Source organism: Ascaphus truei, chromosome 1, assembly GCF_040206685.1.
Source record: "Ascaphus truei isolate aAscTru1 chromosome 1, aAscTru1.hap1, whole genome shotgun sequence".
In the NCBI taxonomy this organism is placed as follows: Eukaryota; Metazoa; Chordata; class Amphibia; order Anura; family Ascaphidae; genus Ascaphus; species Ascaphus truei.
Window position 1 is genome coordinate 343,087,860 of NC_134483.1, and position 20,701 is coordinate 343,108,560.

The window sequence follows — 20,701 nt, forward strand, 5'->3', positions numbered from 1 at the left end:
AAGGGACTCCACGGATCTTCTTAATGCTCTTGATAATTTCACATGGTCACATAAGTACACTTGGGTTACACTGGATGTCACTTCACTTTACACTATTATCGATCACAAACGAGGCATTTCAGCTATACAGCACTTTTTAGGCACTTCACATATTTCACTTGCATAAAATACATTTATTGTAGATTCCATTTTATTTCTTCACACACATAATTATTTTCTATTTGACAAACATTATTACTTACAGCAACATGGCACGGCAACGGGCACATCATTTGCACCATCATACGCAAATGTATTTATGGGACACTGGGAACAAACATACATTTACAGTAATCACAACAAGTATCAGCACAATATTTTTATCGGAGATACATTGATGACCTTATTTTAATTTGGCAAGGTGGTACTAGACTATTGGGAGAATTTGTGGGGTCCTTGAATTGTAACAATTGCAATTTAACCTTTATTGATACGGCTCATATACAACATATCACTTACCTGGATCTATTGCTGTTTATCAATATGGAGGGCATTGTACAGAGCGAAAATTCGAGGAATGCTTTCTTGAAAGCTAGTAGTAGTCACCCAGGTCCTTTATTAGGGGATCTGGTCTATTACTGAGTCATTCATTGAGCAATCCAGAGATCTTGCTCTGAGATTTCAGCAATGGGGTTACAGGCCGAATGACATACAAACTGCCTTCGAGAAGGCCTTCTTTAGATTGAGATCTGATCTACTGAAAATTAATCTCAACACTCAAAACAAAAAGATTGAAAATGTTGAGGATAAGACACTCTTATTCATAACCCAATACAATAGGAATACTGATGATATTAGATCTATCGTCATGAAACATTGGGATATACTTCAGTTAGATTCAGATCCCAAACCCTTTGTTCACAACAGTGCCAAATTCATTTAAAAAAAGACTAAAACACTCTCCACATATCTTTCACCAAGTTTATTCAGATTGCCTACCCAACAGACCAGAGGTTTCCACAAATGTGGATATTGTAGTGTTTGCAATTATGCTAGACCCATCAAGTCTATTTAATCAAGAGTTACCAAGAATACATACACAATTAAAACGCTAATCACATGTAACACAAATGTTGTTGTTTAAATTCTTAGATGTGATTGCGGTAAGAATTATATTGGTCGGACAATTAGGCCTTTGAAAGTACACATAATGGAACACCTGAGGTCCATTAAAAACAAAGACCAAAGGTTTCCTGTCTCACAACATTTTTCTGATTGCAATAAAAGTGATTTTAAAACATTTTCACTCAGTGCAATTAAACAGATTCCTCTTCAGGAAGGGGAATCGTCAGAGCATCCTCAACCAAAGAGAGATGTTCTGGATCTTTTCATTGAATACACTTAGTCCAACCCAGAATTAATACCGACTGGGAATTGAAACATTTCTTATAATTAATGTTTTAGATCATATGATCGTATATTATATATATATTTGAGAAAACGAAGAGATGACTCCTGCTACAAACCAAAAAAATGAATTGTACCACAGTGTAGAGGGAGAGGGGGATTGGCCCGGTATTAAAGGGGTTACACCCCATATGGCCACCCCCTGACCTCACCAGGGAGGCAAGGGGTTAACTGGACTGCGGTCCAGGGATGTGGTTTTTCCCTTGCTACAACATGAAAATGTGTGTTCCCCTGTTACAATGTATTATCCCCATGTAAGGGTCTGCACTACACACACACTGGGATCCATCCGGGAGGATAAGGGTTAATAGTTAGATAGTGATTATAGCCCTTTGTTCAATGTTCCCGCCTTTTCAGGCACCATTTTGCAGAGTCCCATAGGCCACCATTGGAGCTCCATTCATTTCAATGGCGGATAGAGCGGTTTTGGACCGGTTTCCCTCGAAGACCAGAAGGTGGCGTCCGAGAGGAGGAGCGGCGGTTTCCCATTGTAAGTCAATGGGCCCATTGACTTCAATGGGGATTCCTCGATGCCGTCTTCCAGGAACGAGTTGGCAGCCATCCAAACCACAAAACCGCCACAGGGGAAACATTGTCTGAAAAAGAGTTTGATCACTATTAGTCCAAGTTCAATGACAAGTGGCATGGGAATCTTAGGTTCTAGGGCACCCAGGAATAAAGTTCTTTTTGCCCCTAGCCCCTAGGCCTCCCCACACTTGAACATCACCAGGTCCAAGAATCCAGGAACCCCAGAAAGGGTCACGCTAGCCAAACGGGCCACGCCATTGACTTCAATGGCAGAGAGAAGAGCAGCGCGAGAAAACGGCTAAGTCCGAAACCATGAAAAAGGTAAGCCCATATCTCCGGTTCTGGAAGGATCAGAGGGCTGGGATTTGGGTCGCATGAAGCCACGATTCCGACATGAATGCATGACCATTTCCAACCCTCTCCGACCAACCAGACGGAGTGTGGGCGACAATAAAGATCAGTGTTTTCCCCATAGACATCAATGGCGGCAGTTTCCCCATTGAAAGGCTATGGCGGAGAAATCCCATTGACTTCAACGGCGGAGATGCTCCATTAAAAGTCTATGGCGGAAGATCCCGTTGATGTAAATGGGAAAAGAGTGAAAAACCGAGATTTATTTTAAAGCAGAAAATCCTGTGATTAAGAAATAAAATGTTTTAACTATATTTGCGTATCTCCGGTTCTGAGGGTCGCAGCGGGCTGAAACTTGGCCACTGTGGCGAGTCACTTCCGGCATGAAGAACTGGGTAGTTTCGACCCGCTGGGCCCAACAGAACCGGTTATTTTAATATGTCTTTATATTAGAAAGTATACTGGGTTTCAAGGCGAGGATAAAAGCCCGCGAAGTTTCCTGACATCTGTGGAATGCAAATGATCAGAGGGACAACTTATTGTCAGGAAACAGACCCCTGATCAAAGACTCATCCTCCCCAATTGTATACATTAGGGCGGAGAAGTGCAGAGCTTGAGTGGTTTGTAAGTGCCATAACTGACACTTACAAACAAAGAGTATCCTGACCAGATACCCCATCTGGTAGACTAACTGGAGCCCCTGACCTGGGTGTGGGGCTACAGAAATCAGATCCCCAGGGTCCCAGTACGCATGTGCCATCTAGCTGGGGGGCATGGGTTAACAATGTTCCCACGTTAGAGATTGGGTGCAGATAATTGTTCTCCAATAGTCTGCACTCAATAGTAAGGATAGGGCTGAAAAGATATATAAACTGATGTCAGCCCTACCGTCTTTGTCTTCTTTATATCAACTGATTCATGCCTGATTGCTGGAGAATTGATATTTGATTACTTCTTCATTCCAACCCCTAAGTAAGTGTTACCTTCTTGTTTGTTAATTGTATTGTTGTGTTCACCTATCTCAGGAATAAATATACTTTATTATATCTAAGCCTCGTTCAGTTCAACCCAGTTATTTGGTGTATTTTATATCTTGTCATAAGTTACCGTGACAAGCTTATAATAAACTGGTGGCAGCGGCGGGATCGAACTGAACCTGTATTACAGTTTACTGCGGGACATTGTAATACAGTGGGAACTTGAGGTGAATTGCGAGTTCCTGGGACTAAAGATATTGAACACACAGTTGTGCAACATTTAACACAAGTTGTAACACCACCTCACCTCACTGTTCCGACTGAACATCTATCAGCCTTGAACCATGAGCGAGGGTGCCGGCTCATCTAACGTCTGGACCCGCGCTCAGCTACGGGAAAAGTGCAGAGAGTATGACCTGCCCACGGAGGACCAGGATGCCGAACAGATAATAGATGCGATCAGGGCACACGAAGCCCGGCTTGCAGGGCCCCAGGGAATGGCTCAGCTCGCCCTTGTGCAACCACCCGGCGAGCAGGGAAGGGACCCAGCACCGGGGCGGCAGAATCCCGGGGAGGGAGCGGGAGCACTTCCCGGGAGCAGTGCAGCTGAAGGGGTACTGGTTACTGCGGCTAGCAGTCCGTTCACCCCTGAAATGCTGGCACGGATTACTGCGTGAGGTGACAGAGGGACACCGGAGGAGCGGCTGCAGTTTATCACTATGGCAGTGAACAGACCCGCTTATTGCCCCCCTGCCCACCTCGACAGAGATGCTCTCAAACTGGACCATCACAGCCTCACCAAGTTCGTGGAAGGTACTGATCAGATCGACAGTTTCTTAAAGAACTTTGAAATGCAGTGCCGGCGGTACAAAGTGCTACCCCAGCACCGGGTCGCACGTTTGGACCCCTTGCTGTCCGGCTTGGCTAAGCAGACGATGAGGGCGCTGCCAGAGGAATATGCTGACGACTACGATCACTTAAAAGAGCTGTTATTATTTCAATATGGTCTCAACCCTGAAGCCTACCGGGGCAAACTCCGGCTGGAAGAGAGACAGCCCCTGGAGTTTTATGTGACTTACGTGACCCGCATGGCCCTGCATGGGCTCAGATGGGTGGAGGGCTATGAGGCCAAGACTTACCAACTCCTGCTGGGTCTGATTTTCCAGGAGCAGCTCATGCAGCAGTGTCCGCCGGCAGTGAGGGCTTGGGTGTACGACAAAAAGCCCAAGACTTACCAGGAGGCGGCGAGACTCGCAGATGATTATGTCGCCAGCCGGGTGCTGATGCCCGCCAAAGCAGCAGCCAAAGTGGCGGCGGCCCCAGCTAAAAAGACTATCAGTACTCCCCAATTGACTCAGAAGCCGCCTGTGGGCAGCAGTCCACCGTAGTCGGGAGAGCTCCAGCACGAGAGCTGGTGCTTCAACTGTAACCGCACTGGTCACATCCGACCAGATTGCCTGGAACCCCTGCATTCTGGCGGACCCCATCAGGGGCAACGCACCCCAGCTTCGAAGCCGGTAGCCCGCGTGCGGGTGGCTTCCAAAGAATCCGGACCAGTCATGGAAACAACTCCCAGCGAGATGTCCCATGCCACGCCAGTCCCGATTTCCTCAGTGCCTACAGCCAGGAGCGGAGGACATCTCAGCGCAGCCCTGCAGCAGACGGATGGCCGGAGCAGACACCTCACCCCGGTCACAGTCGGTGACCATCAAGCAGTCGGCTTGATGGATTCAGGTGCTGCAGTGACCCTGGTCCGACCTGATATGGTCCGGCCAGAGGAATTGCTCCCAGGACCTGGGATGCAGATCACTGTGGCCGACGGAGAGCCACGTTTCCTGCAAATTGCCAGGATCTTTTTGGATTGGGGGGAGGGACAGGGTGCGCAGGAGGTGGGGGTTTTGCCTGGTTTGGTTGCCGAGGTTCTTCTTGGCAACGATCTGTGACCGATGACCTGCACCTATGACCGGGTGCCAAGACCCGCTGCGGTGGCGGCAGTCACCTGGAGCCAGACCGCGGCAATGGCAGCGGCTCCAGTCCCCCGGCCTTTGGGACTAACAATAGCGGAGGGCGCTGAGGAGCCCGGGGAGGTAAGCCAGGATCAGTTGCAAGCACAGACTGACTTACTGTGTCCCCTCACCATTACCCATTCCCCTGTCAATGACATGACTGGGGGGTGGCCAGAATTAGGAGCCCAGTTTAGGGAGCCAGTAAAGACAGACCCTACCCTGGCCGGCATGATACTTCGGGCGTCCGAGTCTCAGGCAGGGGAGGGCACTGAGCGGTGCCTGTGGCACCGGGAACTCCTGTATAGAGAAGCGGGGAACCCCAGGATAGAGGAGGGATTGACCGGTAAGCGACAGCTAGTAGTGCCCCAGGGGTACCGACAGCAACTGTTACGGGTAGCTCATTCTATTCCGTTAGTGGGACATTAGAGGGTCAACAGAACGTGAGCCCGGTTATTACAGCGTTACTACTGGCCGGGGGCATCCCGGGATGTGGGCACTTTCTGCCGCTCCTGTGATGCCTGCCAGCGGGTAGGTAAGGCGGGCGACCGTGTGAAGTCACCCCTGAACCCACTACCGGTAATAGGTGAACCCTTCCAGAAGGTAGCGATGGACCTTGTAGGACCCCTTATGATTCCTAGCAGGTCAGGGAAGCGCTACATCCTCACGGTGGTGGATTTTGCCACCCGGTACCCTGAGGCGGTAGCGCTCGGCACAATAGATGCCAAGACAGTTGCAGCAGCGTTGCTGAATATTTTTGCTAGGGTAGGTTTCCCTAGTGAGATCCTAACCGATCAGGGGTCGCAGTTCATGAGTGAACTGTTACATTGTCTCTGGGATGCATGCGGTGTACAGCACCGGCGCACTACCCCTTACCATTCCCAGACAAACGGATTATGTGAGAGGTTTAACGGTACCCTGAAGCAGATGCTTCTGACCTTCATAGAGGTGGAGGGGAAAGACTGGGAGATTAATTTACAGCACTTGCTGTTTGCCTACCGTGAGGTACCGCAGGAATTTACAGGCTTTTCCCCCTTCGAGCTACTATATGGCCGCAGGGTACGTGGACCTCTGGACCTATTCCGGGAGGGATGGGAAGGGGAGGCTACTGATGCTTCAGTGATCCAGTATGTAGTAGATCTCCAAGACCGGTTAGAGATGCTCATGAGGGTGGCCCAGGACCAACTCAGGGCCGCTCAGACCAAGCAGAAGCGATGGTATGACCGGAATGCCCGTAGCAGGGAATTCATCCCAGGACAGCAGGTGCTTGTTCTCAAACCCACTCGGGAGAACAAGCTGATGGCTGCCTGGTCGGGACCGTACCCGGTCATCCAAAAGGTGAATGAGTACAACTATGTTACAGGTAGAGCCAGAGAGGCATAAGACATATCACATTAATATGTTGAAAGAGTACAGAGCACCGAGTATGGGAGCAGTGATGGCAATTTGTAGCCCACTGCTGGAGGATCCGGCGAGCAATGCTCTGCCTGATCTCCTAGGGGAGGCTTGGCAGGGAAACACTGTAGAACAGGTGGAGATAGGGGGCAGTTAACTGCTAGGCAGAAGGGAGAAGCCAGGGACATTCTAGCTAAGTATAGGGCTCTCTTTACTGACATGCCAGGGAAAACGCACCTCACAGAACACCAGTGGACACAGGGGACCTGCTACCTCTGCATAAGCACGCTTATAGAGTGTCAGCAGAGGTCAAGACCAGCATAGAAAGGAGATAGAGGAGATGCTGACCCTAGAGGTAATTACCCCGTCCCAGAGCCCTTGGGCAAGTCCGGTAGTCCTGGTTCCTAAGAAGGACAAGACTACCCGGTTTTGTGTGGACTAGCGCTTGCTCAACGTTGGGACAGTTTCAGATGCCTATCCCATGCCCCGCATGGATGAGTTACTGGATGAACTCGCGGGGGCAAAATATCTGACCACCATGGATTTGAGCAAAGGCTTATGGCAAATCCCACTGACCCTGGAGGCTGGGGAGAAGTCAGCATTCATCACCCCAAGTGGCCTCTATCAATTCTTAGTGATGCCATTTGGGATGAAGAATGCCCCGACTACCTTCCAACGCCTGGTCAATCGTTTACTGGAAGGGATGCAGAGCTATGCCAGGGCTTACTTAGATTACATTGCTGTCTTTAGTTCCTGGGAATCTCACTTAGGACATGTAGCTGCGGTGTTAGCTAGAATTAGGGAAGCTTACCTTGAAGCCTACCAAGTGTATGATCGGGATGGCAGAGGTCCTGTACTTAAGGCACAGGGTGGGTGGAGGGCACCTCAAACCAGAGCCAGCCAAGGTAGAAGCCATAGTTCAGTGGCCTGTTCCAAAAACCAAGAAATAGGTCATGGCATTTTTGGGCACCGCAGGGTACTATAGGAAATTTGTCCCACAGTACAGCACCGTGGCCAAACCTCTGACTGATCTGACCAGAAAGCAACTCCCTGTGCTTATCACCTGGACTCCTGCCTGTGAAACGGCATTTTAGGCACTGAAAACTGCGCTTGCTGGGGCCCCCATACTGGCTGCCCCGGACTACACCAAACATTTTCTTATACAGACTGATGCCTCGGACTTTGGCATTGGGGCTGTGTTAAGCAGGTGGGGGAAGACGGCAGAGAGCACCCTGTGGTGTACCTCAGCCGTTAACTGCTCCCCAGGGAGATGGCATATGCCACCATTGCGAAGGAGTGCTTGGCCATTGTGTGGGCACTCCAGAAGCTTCAACCCTATGTGTATGGGAGGGTTTCAAGGTCATCACAGACCACAGCCACATGAGTTGGCTACAGAGGGCATCAGGGGAAAATGCCAAGTTGCTAAGGTGGAGCTTGGCCCTGCAAGAATTTGAGTTCACTATCCAGCATAAGAAGGGTAGTGAAAAAGCAATGCGGGTGGACTTTCATGTCAGGACAATCCATCTGAGACTGAGTTCGTTAATGGTGCCAGCAGTGATCCACTCCCCGTGAGGGTCAGTGGGCCACAGGTCACCTATTAAGCAGGGGAGGTGTAGAGGGAGAGGGGGATTGTCCCAGTATTAAAGGGGTTACACCCCATATTGCCACCCCCTGACCTCACCAGGGAGGCAAGGGGTTAACTGGACTGCAGTCCAGGGATGTGGTTTTTCCCTTGCTACAACATGAAAATGTGTGTTCCCCTGTTACAATGTATTATCCCCATGTAAGGGTCTGCACCACACACACACTGGGATCCATCCGGGAGGACAAGGGTTAATAGTTAGATAGTGATTATAGCCCTTTGTTCAATGTTCCCGCCTTTTCAGGCACCATTTTGCAGAGTCCCATAGGCCGCCATTGGAGCTCCATTCATTTCAATGGCGGATAGAGGGTTTTGGACCAGTTTCCCTCGAAGACCAGCAGGTGGCGTCCGAGAGGAGAAGCGGCGGTTTCCCATTGTAAGTCAATGGGCCCATTGACTTCAATGGGGATTCCTCGACGCCGTCTTCTAGGAACAGCAGAAACATTGTCTGTAAAAGAGTTTGATCACTATTAGTCCTAGTTCAACGACAAGTGGCGTGGGAATCTTAGGTTCTAGGGCACCCTGGAATAAAGTTCTTTTTGCCCCTAGCCCCTAGGCCTCCCCACACTTGAACAACACTGGGTCCAAGAATCCAGGAACCCCAGAAAGGGTCGCGCTAGCCAAACGGGCCACGCCATTGACTTCAATGGCGGAGAGAAGAGCAGCGCGAGAAAACGGCTAAGTCCGATACCATGAAAAAGGTAAGCCCATATCTCCGTTTTTGGAAGGACCAGAGGGCTGGGATTTGGGTCGCATGAAGCCACGGTTCCGGCATGAATGCATGACCATTTCCAACCCTCTCCGACCAACCAGACGGAGTGTGGGCGACAATAAATATCAGTGATTTCCCCCATAGACATCAATGGCATCGGTTTCCCCATTGAAAGGCTATGACGGAGAAATCCCATTTACTTCAACGGCGGAGCTGCTCCATTAAAAGTCTATGGCGGCAGATCCCGTTGATGTAAATGGGAAAAGAGTGAAAAACCGAGATTTATTTTAAAGCAGAAAATCCTGTGATTAAGAAATAAAATGTTTTAACTGTATTTGCGTATCTCCGGTTCTGAGGGTCGCAGCGGGCTGAAACTTGGCCACTATGGTGAGTCACTTCCGGCATGAAGAACTGGGTAGTTTCGACCCGCTGGACCCAACAGAACCGGTTATTTTAATATGTCTTTATATTAGAAAGTATACGGGTTTCAGCCATCTGTGGAATGCAAATGATCAGAGGGTCAACTTATTGTCAGGAAACAGACCCCCTGATCAAAGACTCATCCTCTCCAATTGTATACATTAGGGCGGAGAAGTGCAGAGCTTGAGTGGTTTGTAAGTGTCATAACTGACACTTACAAACAAAGAGTATCCTGACCAGATACCCCATCTGGTAGACTACCTGGCGCCCCTGACCTGGGTGTGGGGCTACAGAAATGAGACCCCCAGGGTCCCAGTATGCATGTGCCATCTAGCTGGGGGTATGGGTTAACAATGTTCCCATATTAGAGATTGGGTGCAGATAATTGTTCTTCAATAGTCTGCACTCAATAGTAAGGATAGGGCTGAAAAGATATATAAACTGATGTCAGCCTACCATCTTTGTCTTCTTTATACCAACTGATTGACGCCTGATTGCTGGAGAATTGCTATTTGATTACTTCTTCATTCCAACCCCTAAGTAAGTGTTACCTTCTTGTTTGTTAATTGTATTGTTGTGTTCACCTATCTAAGGAATAAATATACTTTATTATATCTAAGCCTCGTTCAGTTCAACCCAGTTATTTGGTGAATATTATATCTTGTCATAAGTTACCGTGTCACACAGTCAGAAAAATAAATAACTATATAACATAAAAACAAGGCGCCTGAAATAAACATTACAAATCTGACCATATATCAAATGTCCAGATAGATGCTTCTGTGATCTTCAGTGAGTCTAACGAGCAATCATATGTCATGAAAAAGAGAAAAAGAAAGAGGAAGACAAATCATAGCATATAATTGTTAGGTATATGAACTATACAAACTAACTTAGACTAACAACATATATCAACAAATAGTGATTTTTTTTGTGTTATATGTTTTGTTTCTGATTGTACTAACAAGTTTGTACTCGGCAGCCTGGCCCACATATATGGTTTATTTAAGTTATCACTTATTGTGGATATCTTACTAGGTAGTTATTAAGTTTTAGCGCTATATCAGAACAGAATGTATACCAAAGAAGGTACACTGAAGGATCCCCTTACAGGCGCACCGCAGACCTTTATAGTATAGATGGTCAGGGGTGGATGTAGTGAATAGAATAAACTTTATTTAATAACAATGTAGAAGTGTAGTTAAAACAGTATATAGTGCAGTACCATATACTTAAATAAAAGATAGACAGTGATGTTTATACAGCTCCGCCAAGCGTCTCGCTGAGCTCCTGGGCTCTGGTAAATGTAGTATCGTAACTACACAGGGTACCTATTGTCCTTCAAGTCACATGTACCGTGATAAAGGTAAGTAATACGTGATGGTATGTTAACATACACGGTACGATCACTTATGAGAATTCCCCTAGATCTCTACTAGGTGTGTAGAGTGGATAATGGGGTATGTGATCAAGGTAATTTGTATTTGGACAGCTGTGTCTATGCATAGGAGTAACATACACCTTGAACTGTGTTTTTATAGGACAGTTTGTCAAGTGTTCAGTGTGCTGAAACAGGGGCTGATACTCCAAGATCTTGAATATAGTATTTTATTGGTTGGAATATTGCCTATGGATCGAGGTGGTGCTTAGTGACCCTGACTATGTATTAGACCTGTCACATATACAATCATAGACATATAGGTGTTAGTGCTCCTAATATAGCTGTGTAGAGAGGGCAATGTTATGTCAACAGTACTGCTTCCCTAGGTAACTCAATAGGCATTCACACTGTGTCCATTTAGCATACCCACGGAGTATGTGGACCGCGCATGCGTCGTACGTGGTACTCAGTATGTCCCTGAGATATTCTCGTAGATATGGGCTGCACATGCGCCGAAGCTGGACTCTATCCTGTCTGTTCTCGGCGACTAGTTCAGAGGTAGGTGGTGGGCACATAAAACACTTGGTGTATTGTGCTAAGTTTAATGGTAGTATAGGACATTGATGTATATCATTATCCAATGTTTAAATACCAGGAGGCCACACGCCTAAAATCCTCGTATGGTACGAACTGCGCATGCGTCACAGACGGAGCTACTGGGTGCTATGGTAATACCCTATTGGGTGCAGAATGCGCATGCGCCAAAACGGGGGCTATGCTAGTGGTGAACGGTGTGTAAAGCGATAATATTGGAAGTAGTAAAGGACACGATTGAAGCTGTATTGAGTAGGGTAAAATAAAATCCAAGCGTCAGTAAGGCTGCTGGCTGTAGCGGTATTACACAGGGAAAATCACACAAACTTTGGCGAAGGTTGGTGAGCTGTCAGTAGCGCATGTGTAGCGCGGTATGCTGTGGTAATTCGTACAATTTGGCCAGAAAAGTAGTGTAGATAGAGCCCTGAGGAGGCGCTTACTGCATAATTAACACAGTGGTGTGGGCTAATAGTAGATGCTAGCCAGAAAGCAAGTACTGCCCTGCGGCAGTACTAACACCTCTTTAAAAAGAGGGTCTTTTGCCGACTTTTTAACTAGCTCTGTCAGCTATCTCTAGCAGGTCTCTGAGAGCCCAGCTCTCCTATATAGCAGCATCGAATTGTTACACCCAATTAAAGAGGTGTTAGTACTGCCGCAGGGCAGTACTTGCTTTCTGGCTAGCATCTACTATACTATACTATATTATACTACCATTAAACTTAGCACAATACACCAAGTGTTTTATGTGCCCACCACCTACCTCTGAACTAGTCGCCGAGAACAGACAGGATAGAGTCCAGCTTCGGCGCATGCGCAGCCCATATCTACGAGAATATCTCAGGGACATACTGAGTACCGCGTACGACGCATGCGCGGTCCACACACTCCGTGGGTATGCTAAATGGACACAGTGTGAATGCCTATTGAGTTACCTAGGGAAGCAGTACTGTTGACATAACATTGCCCTCTCTACAAAGCTATATTAGGAGCACTAACACCTATATGTCTATGATTGTATATGTGACAGGTCTAATATATAGTCAGGGTCACTAAGCACCACCTCGATCCATAGGCAATATTCCAACCAATAAAATACTATATTCAAGATCTTGGAGTATCAGCCCCTGTTTCAGCACACTGAACACTTGACAAACTGTCCTATAAAAACACAGTTCAAGGTGTATGTTACTCCTATGCATAGACACAGCTGTTCAAATACAAATTACCTTGATCACATACCCCATTATCCACTCTACACACCTAGTAGAGATCTAGGGGAATTCTCATAAGTGATCGTACCGTGTATGTTAACATACCATCACGTATTACTTACCTTTATCACGGTACATGTGACTTGAAGGACAATAGGTACCCTGTGTAGTTACGATACTACATTTACCAGAGCCCAGGAGCTCAGCGAGACGCTTGGCGGAGCTGTATAGACATCACTGTCTATCTTTTATTTAAGTATATGGTACTGCACTATATACTGTTTTAACTACACTTCTACATTGTTATTAAATAAAGTTTATTCTATTCACTACATCCACCCCTGACCATCTATACTATAAAGGTCTGCGGTGCGCCTGTAAGGGGATCCTTCAGTGTACCTTCTTTGGTATACATTCTTTTCTATTCTATACATCCCTAGGCAGCACGCATTCACCAACAAGGGGTTAGAGCGAGGTCTCTCTCTATTATATTAGCGCTATATCACTAATTTTTTCACTCCGAAAAATAAGCTAAAGCTAAAATAAGCTACTGACGGTGCTGGGGCTTTTGTGACAATTGAGACAAAAAAAAGAAAAGAGACAGAAAAGTATCCCACAAAAAGCACTCGGATACGCAAAAAATACAAATGTATTAAGTAACACATCACATACAGTATAAACTAGTTAAAGCAGTCCCTAGTGCCTACAGTATATGAATATACAGATACAAATACCCTTAATATTCCTGAGCAACCTAATGCTGAAAGAAATGGGAGCAATCACTGACTCTAATGAAAAAATGGGGATGGGGTTTACAATAAACTCCCCTCACCAATATGACTGACTGGTCTGTGCAAAATAACCCTAGAGCAAAACAACTCCTCTAACTGATCCTGATCAAACAGAATTACACCAGGGGATAGAGAAACATAGGTGCTGATGACACAAAGGTAATGTGCTGTATAGGACAGTAAAGATCATCAAGAAGCATTAGCTGGAGTAGTGGGAACTGTCCATAGGTAAGCTGGTCAGAACAGCACAATACTGCATAAAAAGTCCATGCTTATAAATCGTGGATACATGATGTTACATTCTTTATGTTATATATGTGTGTGTGTGTGTGTGTGTGTGCGTGCGTGCGTGCGTGTGTGTGTGTGCTTTGTGTGAAAAATAAGTACACCCTTAATGCTTCCATAGGAATTAAGATGCTAAGTAGCAGACAGGATCTGCTTATCAAATGCCCTTGATTAATTGATCATCTGCAAGTGTGACCACCTCTATAAAAGCCAAAGTTTTAGCAGTTTGCTGGTCTGGAGTATTCATGTGTGTGTTAACACAATGCCAAGGAGGAAAGACATCAGCAATGATATTATAGAAGCAATTGTTGCTGCCCATCAATCTGGGAAGGGTTATAAGGCCATTTCCAAACAATTTAAAGTCCATCATTCTACAGTAAGAAAGATTATTCAAAAGTGGAAAACATTCAAGACAGTTGCCAATCTTCCCAGGAGTGGACGTCCCAGCAAATTCACCCCAAGGTCAAACCGTGCAATGCTCAGAGAAATTGCAAAAAAAACAAGAGTTACATCTTAGACTCTACAGGCCTCAGTTAGCATGTTAAATGTTAAAGTTCATGACAGTACAAAAAAAAACACTGAACAAGTATGGTTTGTTTGGAAGGGTTGCCAGGAGAAAGCCTATTCTCTCTAAAAAGAACATGGCAGCATGGCTTATGTTTGCAAAGTTGCATCTGAACAAACCTGAAAACAATGTCCTTTGGACAGACGAGACCAAAGTGGAAATGTTTGGCCATAATGCACAGCGCCACGTTTGGCGAAAACCAAACACAGCATATCAGCACAAACACCTCATACCAACTGTCAAGCACGGTGGTGGAGGGGTGATGATTTGGGCTTGTTTTGCAGCCACAGGACCTGGGAACCTTGCAGTCATTGAGTCGACCATGAACTCCTCTGTATACCAAAGTATTCTAGAGTCAAATGTGAGACCATCTGTACAACAGCTAAAGCTTGGCCGAAATTGGGTCATGCAACAGGGCAATGATCCCAAGCACACAAGCAAATCTACAACAGAATGGCTGAAAAAGAAAAGAATCAAGGTGTTGCAATGGCCCAGTCAAAGTCCAGACCTCAACCCGATTGAAATGCTGTGGCTGGACCTTAAGAGAGCTGTGCATAAACAAATGCCCGCAAACCTCAATGAACAGAAGCAACGTTGTAAAGAAGAGTGTGACAAAATTCCTCCACAAAGATGTGAGAGACTGATAAAGTCATACAGAAAATGATTACTTCAAGTTATTGCTGCTAAAGGTGGTTCTACAAGCTATTGAATCATAAGGTGTACTTAGTTTTTCACACATGGCTTCTCCATTTTTGGCTTTATTTTTGTTAAATAAATCATGACACGATGTAATATGTCATATGTTGTTGTTCATCTGAGGTTGTATTTAACAAATTTTATGACCTGCTAATTAACAGATGATTGTTATTATGTCCTGATATGTAAAACCATGGAATTCAAAGAGGGTGTACTTTCTTTTTTACATGACTGTATATATATATATATATATATATATATATATATAATATTTATATATATATACACATCTTAACCATGACTGTGCTTAAATCTGTGACCATGCAGCAAGCTTAAGCATATAGGGAACCATGTTAAAAATGGTTTTGAAGCAAAAGGTGACACTGTGTGCCCATTTGCATGTCATTTGCCAGAATCCCTTGCTGCAGTGGAAGCGCTGTGTGCTGGGTGATAATGGTGAAAGGCGGGGTTGCAGACCTGTCTAAGACATGCAAATGAGCATACAGGAATATTTCCATTTGCTATATGCTTTGCTGTGGAGGGTTTTTGTCACTTTTTTTTACCCACCATAACTTAACTAAGTGTGTGTGTGTGTGTGTGTGTGTGTGTGTGTGTGTGTGTGTGTGTGTGTGTGTGTGTGTGTGTGTGTGTGTGTGTGTGTGTGTGTGTGTGTGTGTGTGTGTGTGTGTGTGTGTGTGTGTGTGTATATATATATATATATATATTATATATATATATATATACATATACAGTTTATATATATATATATATATATATATATATATATATATATATATATATATATATATATATATATATATATAATACAACAAGACAAACTGCCTGCAACAGACTAAGCAAATAATGAGTACTTAAATTAGTAATATAATAACCACTAACGGTGCTAAGGACTAGAAGTAATATAACAATGAAAAGAAAAAGAAAAGCGTCCCAACTCAGCACTCAAGTATACTCAGAACAAATATCAAAGGAAATTATGATTTATTTAGCAGCACAAATAATCAAACATAAAATACAAAATATATTAAAACAAACCCTGACATCCTCCTGTGATAGAATATGTATCAGACAGGGGAAATCCCGTATGAAGATACTGATGGACTCCTAATACCCAAGGCAAGGGAAAAAAGCCTATAAGCACAAAATATATGTAGAACAAGGGGTTAACAATAACCCCTTGAACCTACAAGGCCGGCCTCACCCCTAGTAAATATAAAACCACACAGCAAGCATAGATAACACATGCACCAAATTGCCTAATACATGCTGATGTCAAATACATATATTATATACATACACCGTAAATGAAGTTGGTATAATCAAGGCAAACCAGGCACATTACCAAAATGAGACTGTTAGTATGGGATCAACAATGGTTAACAGTTAACATCAGTTACCATAGTCCATGATAACTGATGGTAACTGATGTGAACTGTTAACCATTGTTTATTCATTTTATATATATAGATATATATATATATGTATAGTTATTATTATACCCTGAGAGGGGAGGGACAGGCTCATAGCTCCCTTCTGTCTGTGTCATCCTGCGGGGGGAGGGACAGCCCTCTTCTGTCTGTGTCACCCTCCGGGGGGGGGGGGGGTGGGTTGGGTGGCAGACTCATAGCTCCTTTCTGTCTTTTTCACTGTGTCACCGTGTCACCCTCCAGGGGGGTGGACACAGACTCATAGCTACTTTCTGTCTGTGTCACTGTGCTACACTGCGGGGGGAGGGACAGACTCCCAGCTCCCTCCTCTCTGTGTCACTATGTCACCCTGCGGGGGGAGGGACAGACTCATAGGTACCTTCTGTCTGTGTCACTGTGTCACCCTCTCTCTTTCTCTAGGACTTTCTCCAAGTCTGAGAGTACTTCCTCCTCCCCATTTAACCCCTCACAGTGTCTCAGCGGTTCACAATTAGAGCATCGGTACCCAGAGACATGGCGCATTAATGGGTTCTCAGACTACGAAAAGATCCCCCTGAGATATGAGGACAGTGAGTTCCTTTTTGTATACAGCAACTTCCACCAGACAATGCTCGAATCCCAGTATATAATCCTGGAGATCTCCAGGACACAGAACTACTTCCAGTGGGAGAGATACACAAGGTGAGTAATGTAATCCTATAACAATACCCTATAGGTACCAGACAGTGACGGTGACACCCTGCGGTGACTGTGTGTATTTAGCAGGGTGTAGTCCCTATGGGTATCTGTAACGGTGACATCTTGCGGTCACTGCGTGTAAATAGTAGGGTATATTCCCTATGGGTATCAGTGACACCCTGCATTTAGGGTGTGTATATAGCAGGGTATATTCCCTATGGGTATCAGTGACGGTGACACCCTGTGGTCACTGTGTGTATATAGGAGGGTTTATTCCCTATGGGTATTAGTGATGGTAATTTCCTGTGGTCACTGTGTATACAGGAGAGTATATATCCTATGAATTATTTATAATGATCATCTCTAAATTATTAATACCAACATCTTCACACAGGAAGAGGGGTCACATGAGTCAGAAGCTGAGTGCGCTGGAGCGGAATAGTGTGGAGTGGGATCTTTTCCACGGCACAGACCTCTCCTTCGTTGAAGCCGTTTGTAGACAGAACTTTGACCCACGTGTGTGCGGTAAACATGGAACCGCTTATGGTCAGGGATGCTACTTCGCCAAGAAAGCCGATTACTCCCACAGTTACTCCACTGCCACCTCTGATGGTCACCATTACATGTTCCTGGCCAAGGTCCTGGTGGGACGTCCAGCCTTAGGGTCCTCCTCTCTCCGCCGGCCCCCACCCATACACCCTGGGGACCCGGCCAGCCACCTTTATAACTCCTGCGTCTCCCGGCTCAATGACCCTGAGATTTTCGTTATATTCGATAACGACCAGTGCTACCCGTATTTCATCATCAAGTATCAGAAGATGCAAGACATGGTCATTGTGGGCTGAGGGTCTACGCTCTCCTACAGATGAATGGATCATCCCAATCCCATATTAATCAACACACCCCAACTCGTATTAAATTAGTGGGAATATAAAATCTTTCCCTCAACCCAAGTCAACAGAAGACTGGTGAATCTCCCTTATTTCCATATGTATCAACATTCCCCAAGTAGCTTAATAAGTAGCTGAACAACGGGTCACCTCTCCTATTTTGTCAATGAAGAATGCTACTTCAACCCAAGTTAATAGAAGATGAGTTTGTCTACCCATATGTACAAAATGCAACCTAAAGACACTGCAAAATATATAAGGAGGACACTTTGGTCGTATCCAGATCACAAATTTCACCATTCAGAGAAGCTGCTTTTTGACAGACATACTGTATGTTGTACCACTTATATTGTTATATTTGTATTCAAATATTATTTATTATTAGTACACTCAGCTTGTCAAAATCTATTCAATTAAATAGTGAACAATTAGTAAATTAATAAATCATTCAGTCATGAGGTCACTTTTCTTCTAGCTGGGACTGACCCTTTAACCCATTATTTCACAGAACATTTGTATGCATTTAGCATAGAGACCTGCTACTGAGACTTACCTTGACGTTGGTTAGCAGGCTTGTCAATATTTGATCAAAGGTTGTAACCAAGTGTCTCCTTTGTCTTACAGACTTAGGTTTCACTCTATATATTTATTTCCCCATATATTGTTAGCCCAATGGGAGAAGCGCAGGGATTCACTTGTTATTTTCACATACTGTATGTATGACTAATCTTTTCACCAGTAGCATGTTCCTTAGGCCGTGCTTATAGTGGGCGCGAAGGATGCCGTCACCTGTCAACGAAAGTTGTACAGGCATACCCCGGTTTAAGGACACTCACTTTAAGTACACTCGCGAGTAAGGACATATTGCTCAATAGGCAAACTGCAGCTCACGCATGCGCCGGTCAGCACGTCCTGAACAGCAATACCGGCTCCCTACCTGTACCGAAGCTGTGCGCAAGCGGGGAGACTATAGAGCCTGTTACAAATGCCTTATTTACATCAGTTATGCACGTATATGATGATTGCAGTACAGTACATGCATCGACAAGTAGGAAAACGGGAGTGCTTCACTTTAAGTACATTTTTGCTTTACATACATGCTCCAGTCCCATTGTGTACGTTAATACGGGGTATGCCTGTATTTCGCTTTGCAGCGACGCGCAAGCAACCTGGCCATTGATTGGTTGGGAGGCTGTCACATATGGCGACAGCCTCTGAAAAATCAAATTTGACCGGCTTCCAAATTTCATGCCGCCACGTCGCTCCCGTCGCGTCGCACTTACTATAAGCGCACGCGACGGCGGCAATACATATGAGCCTTTGAGAGATCGCCTACCTGTCTCCCATTGGTTGAAACTCAGAACCTTCAGCTAATGACATCAGTGTGAAGACTGATGACTGATGTGATGAACGACCCCCCGTGCGACCCTGGAAAGTTACCACTCATAGCTTGTGGAACGTCGTAATATGAGGATCTTGAAAAAATATGAATACATTATGAATGAGTGCGAGATATACCATGTTATCGGGATGGAGAAGGAAAGAGTAAAAGCAATTTATTAAACAAGGAAAAAACTATTGGTGCTCTGGCTCTAAAGAAGATAAATCAGGAGTGGCCAACCACAGTTCTCAAGGGTCACCAACAAGTTAGGTTTTAAGGATGTCCCTGCTTCAGCACAAGTGGCTCAATCAGTGGCTCAGTCTTTGACTGAGCCACTGATTGAGCCACCTGTGCTGAAGCAGGAATATCCTGGGACCCTGACCTGTTGGTGGCCCTTGAGGACAGGAGCTAACTACTCTGCACTATGTGATACCATCTACTGATTTTTCTGAACAACACCAACAAATAACATCCGAAAAAAGCGCTCTACTTACAAATAAATAAATAAATAAACTTCTGTGATATTAGTGCTTAATATAAATTGTGATGATAAACACCATAAAAAAAATATATAATCTATCCCAAACTAAAAAATATAAAGTGAAATCAGTCATTAATTAGGAATGGCTGTTTATGGAACAAAAAACAAGTCTTTCCCAAAACCTGTATTACCAATAGATACAACAAAACTAAGTCCCTGGCTCAAAAACCGAAGTAAAACCAGTCCCAGTGGATAAAACCAGTCCCAATCAAGATAATTACTCCAAATGGTGATTTTCAGATAGTTGTCCTGTATTATAAAAAGAAAAGCAGACCATTGCACTGTACATCACAACAGCATCAGACGCTTGCAAAATACAGTTGCCTACTTACAGAATGTAAGAGAATTCAGGGCAATTGATAGATGAATAATCTGAGCCAGTCTTTCAGCTAAATCTGGGGATCCCACGTAGTCTCCACCGGCGATGGTATTACCCACGAATAAACAGAGAGTACATGGCGTAATAAAATGGTGGCATTTATTAAATGCGCGAGACTTAAATATTTTTTTTCGCTTGCTCATTCATTGTCATAGTGACAAACCATGGCTATATTATATGGGCATGGTGTACCACTGTGCCAATCAATTGGTTTATTGCCATTTTTTGTATTTTCTGCTTGATTTTTTATTGGTAGATTGTCCATTCATTGCTATAGTGGCAAACCATGGCCATATTATGGAGATACTGACACCCCATTACAGGGCCTGTAACTTGGGAAGCAGTGTTCCCTGAGTCTGAAATTAATGCGGTTCAGCTCAGGAGACC

The 20,701-nt window shown here is 45.0% G+C and overlaps 1 protein-coding gene across 1 annotated transcript in view; it reads left to right on the top strand.

The window, feature by feature from the left end:
• Window positions 1-18,696, top strand: part of LOC142499265 (protein mono-ADP-ribosyltransferase TIPARP-like) — a 45,678-nt gene extending 26,982 nt beyond the window's left edge. Inside the window, exons 4-5 of the mRNA XM_075608368.1 lie at window positions 16,866-17,126; window positions 17,518-18,696. Of these exons, the coding sequence (XP_075464483.1) occupies window positions 16,866-17,126; window positions 17,518-17,968 (712 nt within the window). The 3' untranslated portion in view covers window positions 17,969-18,696. The remainder of the gene's footprint in view (window positions 1-16,865; window positions 17,127-17,517) is intronic.
• The last annotated feature ends 2,005 nt before the right edge of the window (window positions 18,697-20,701 follow it).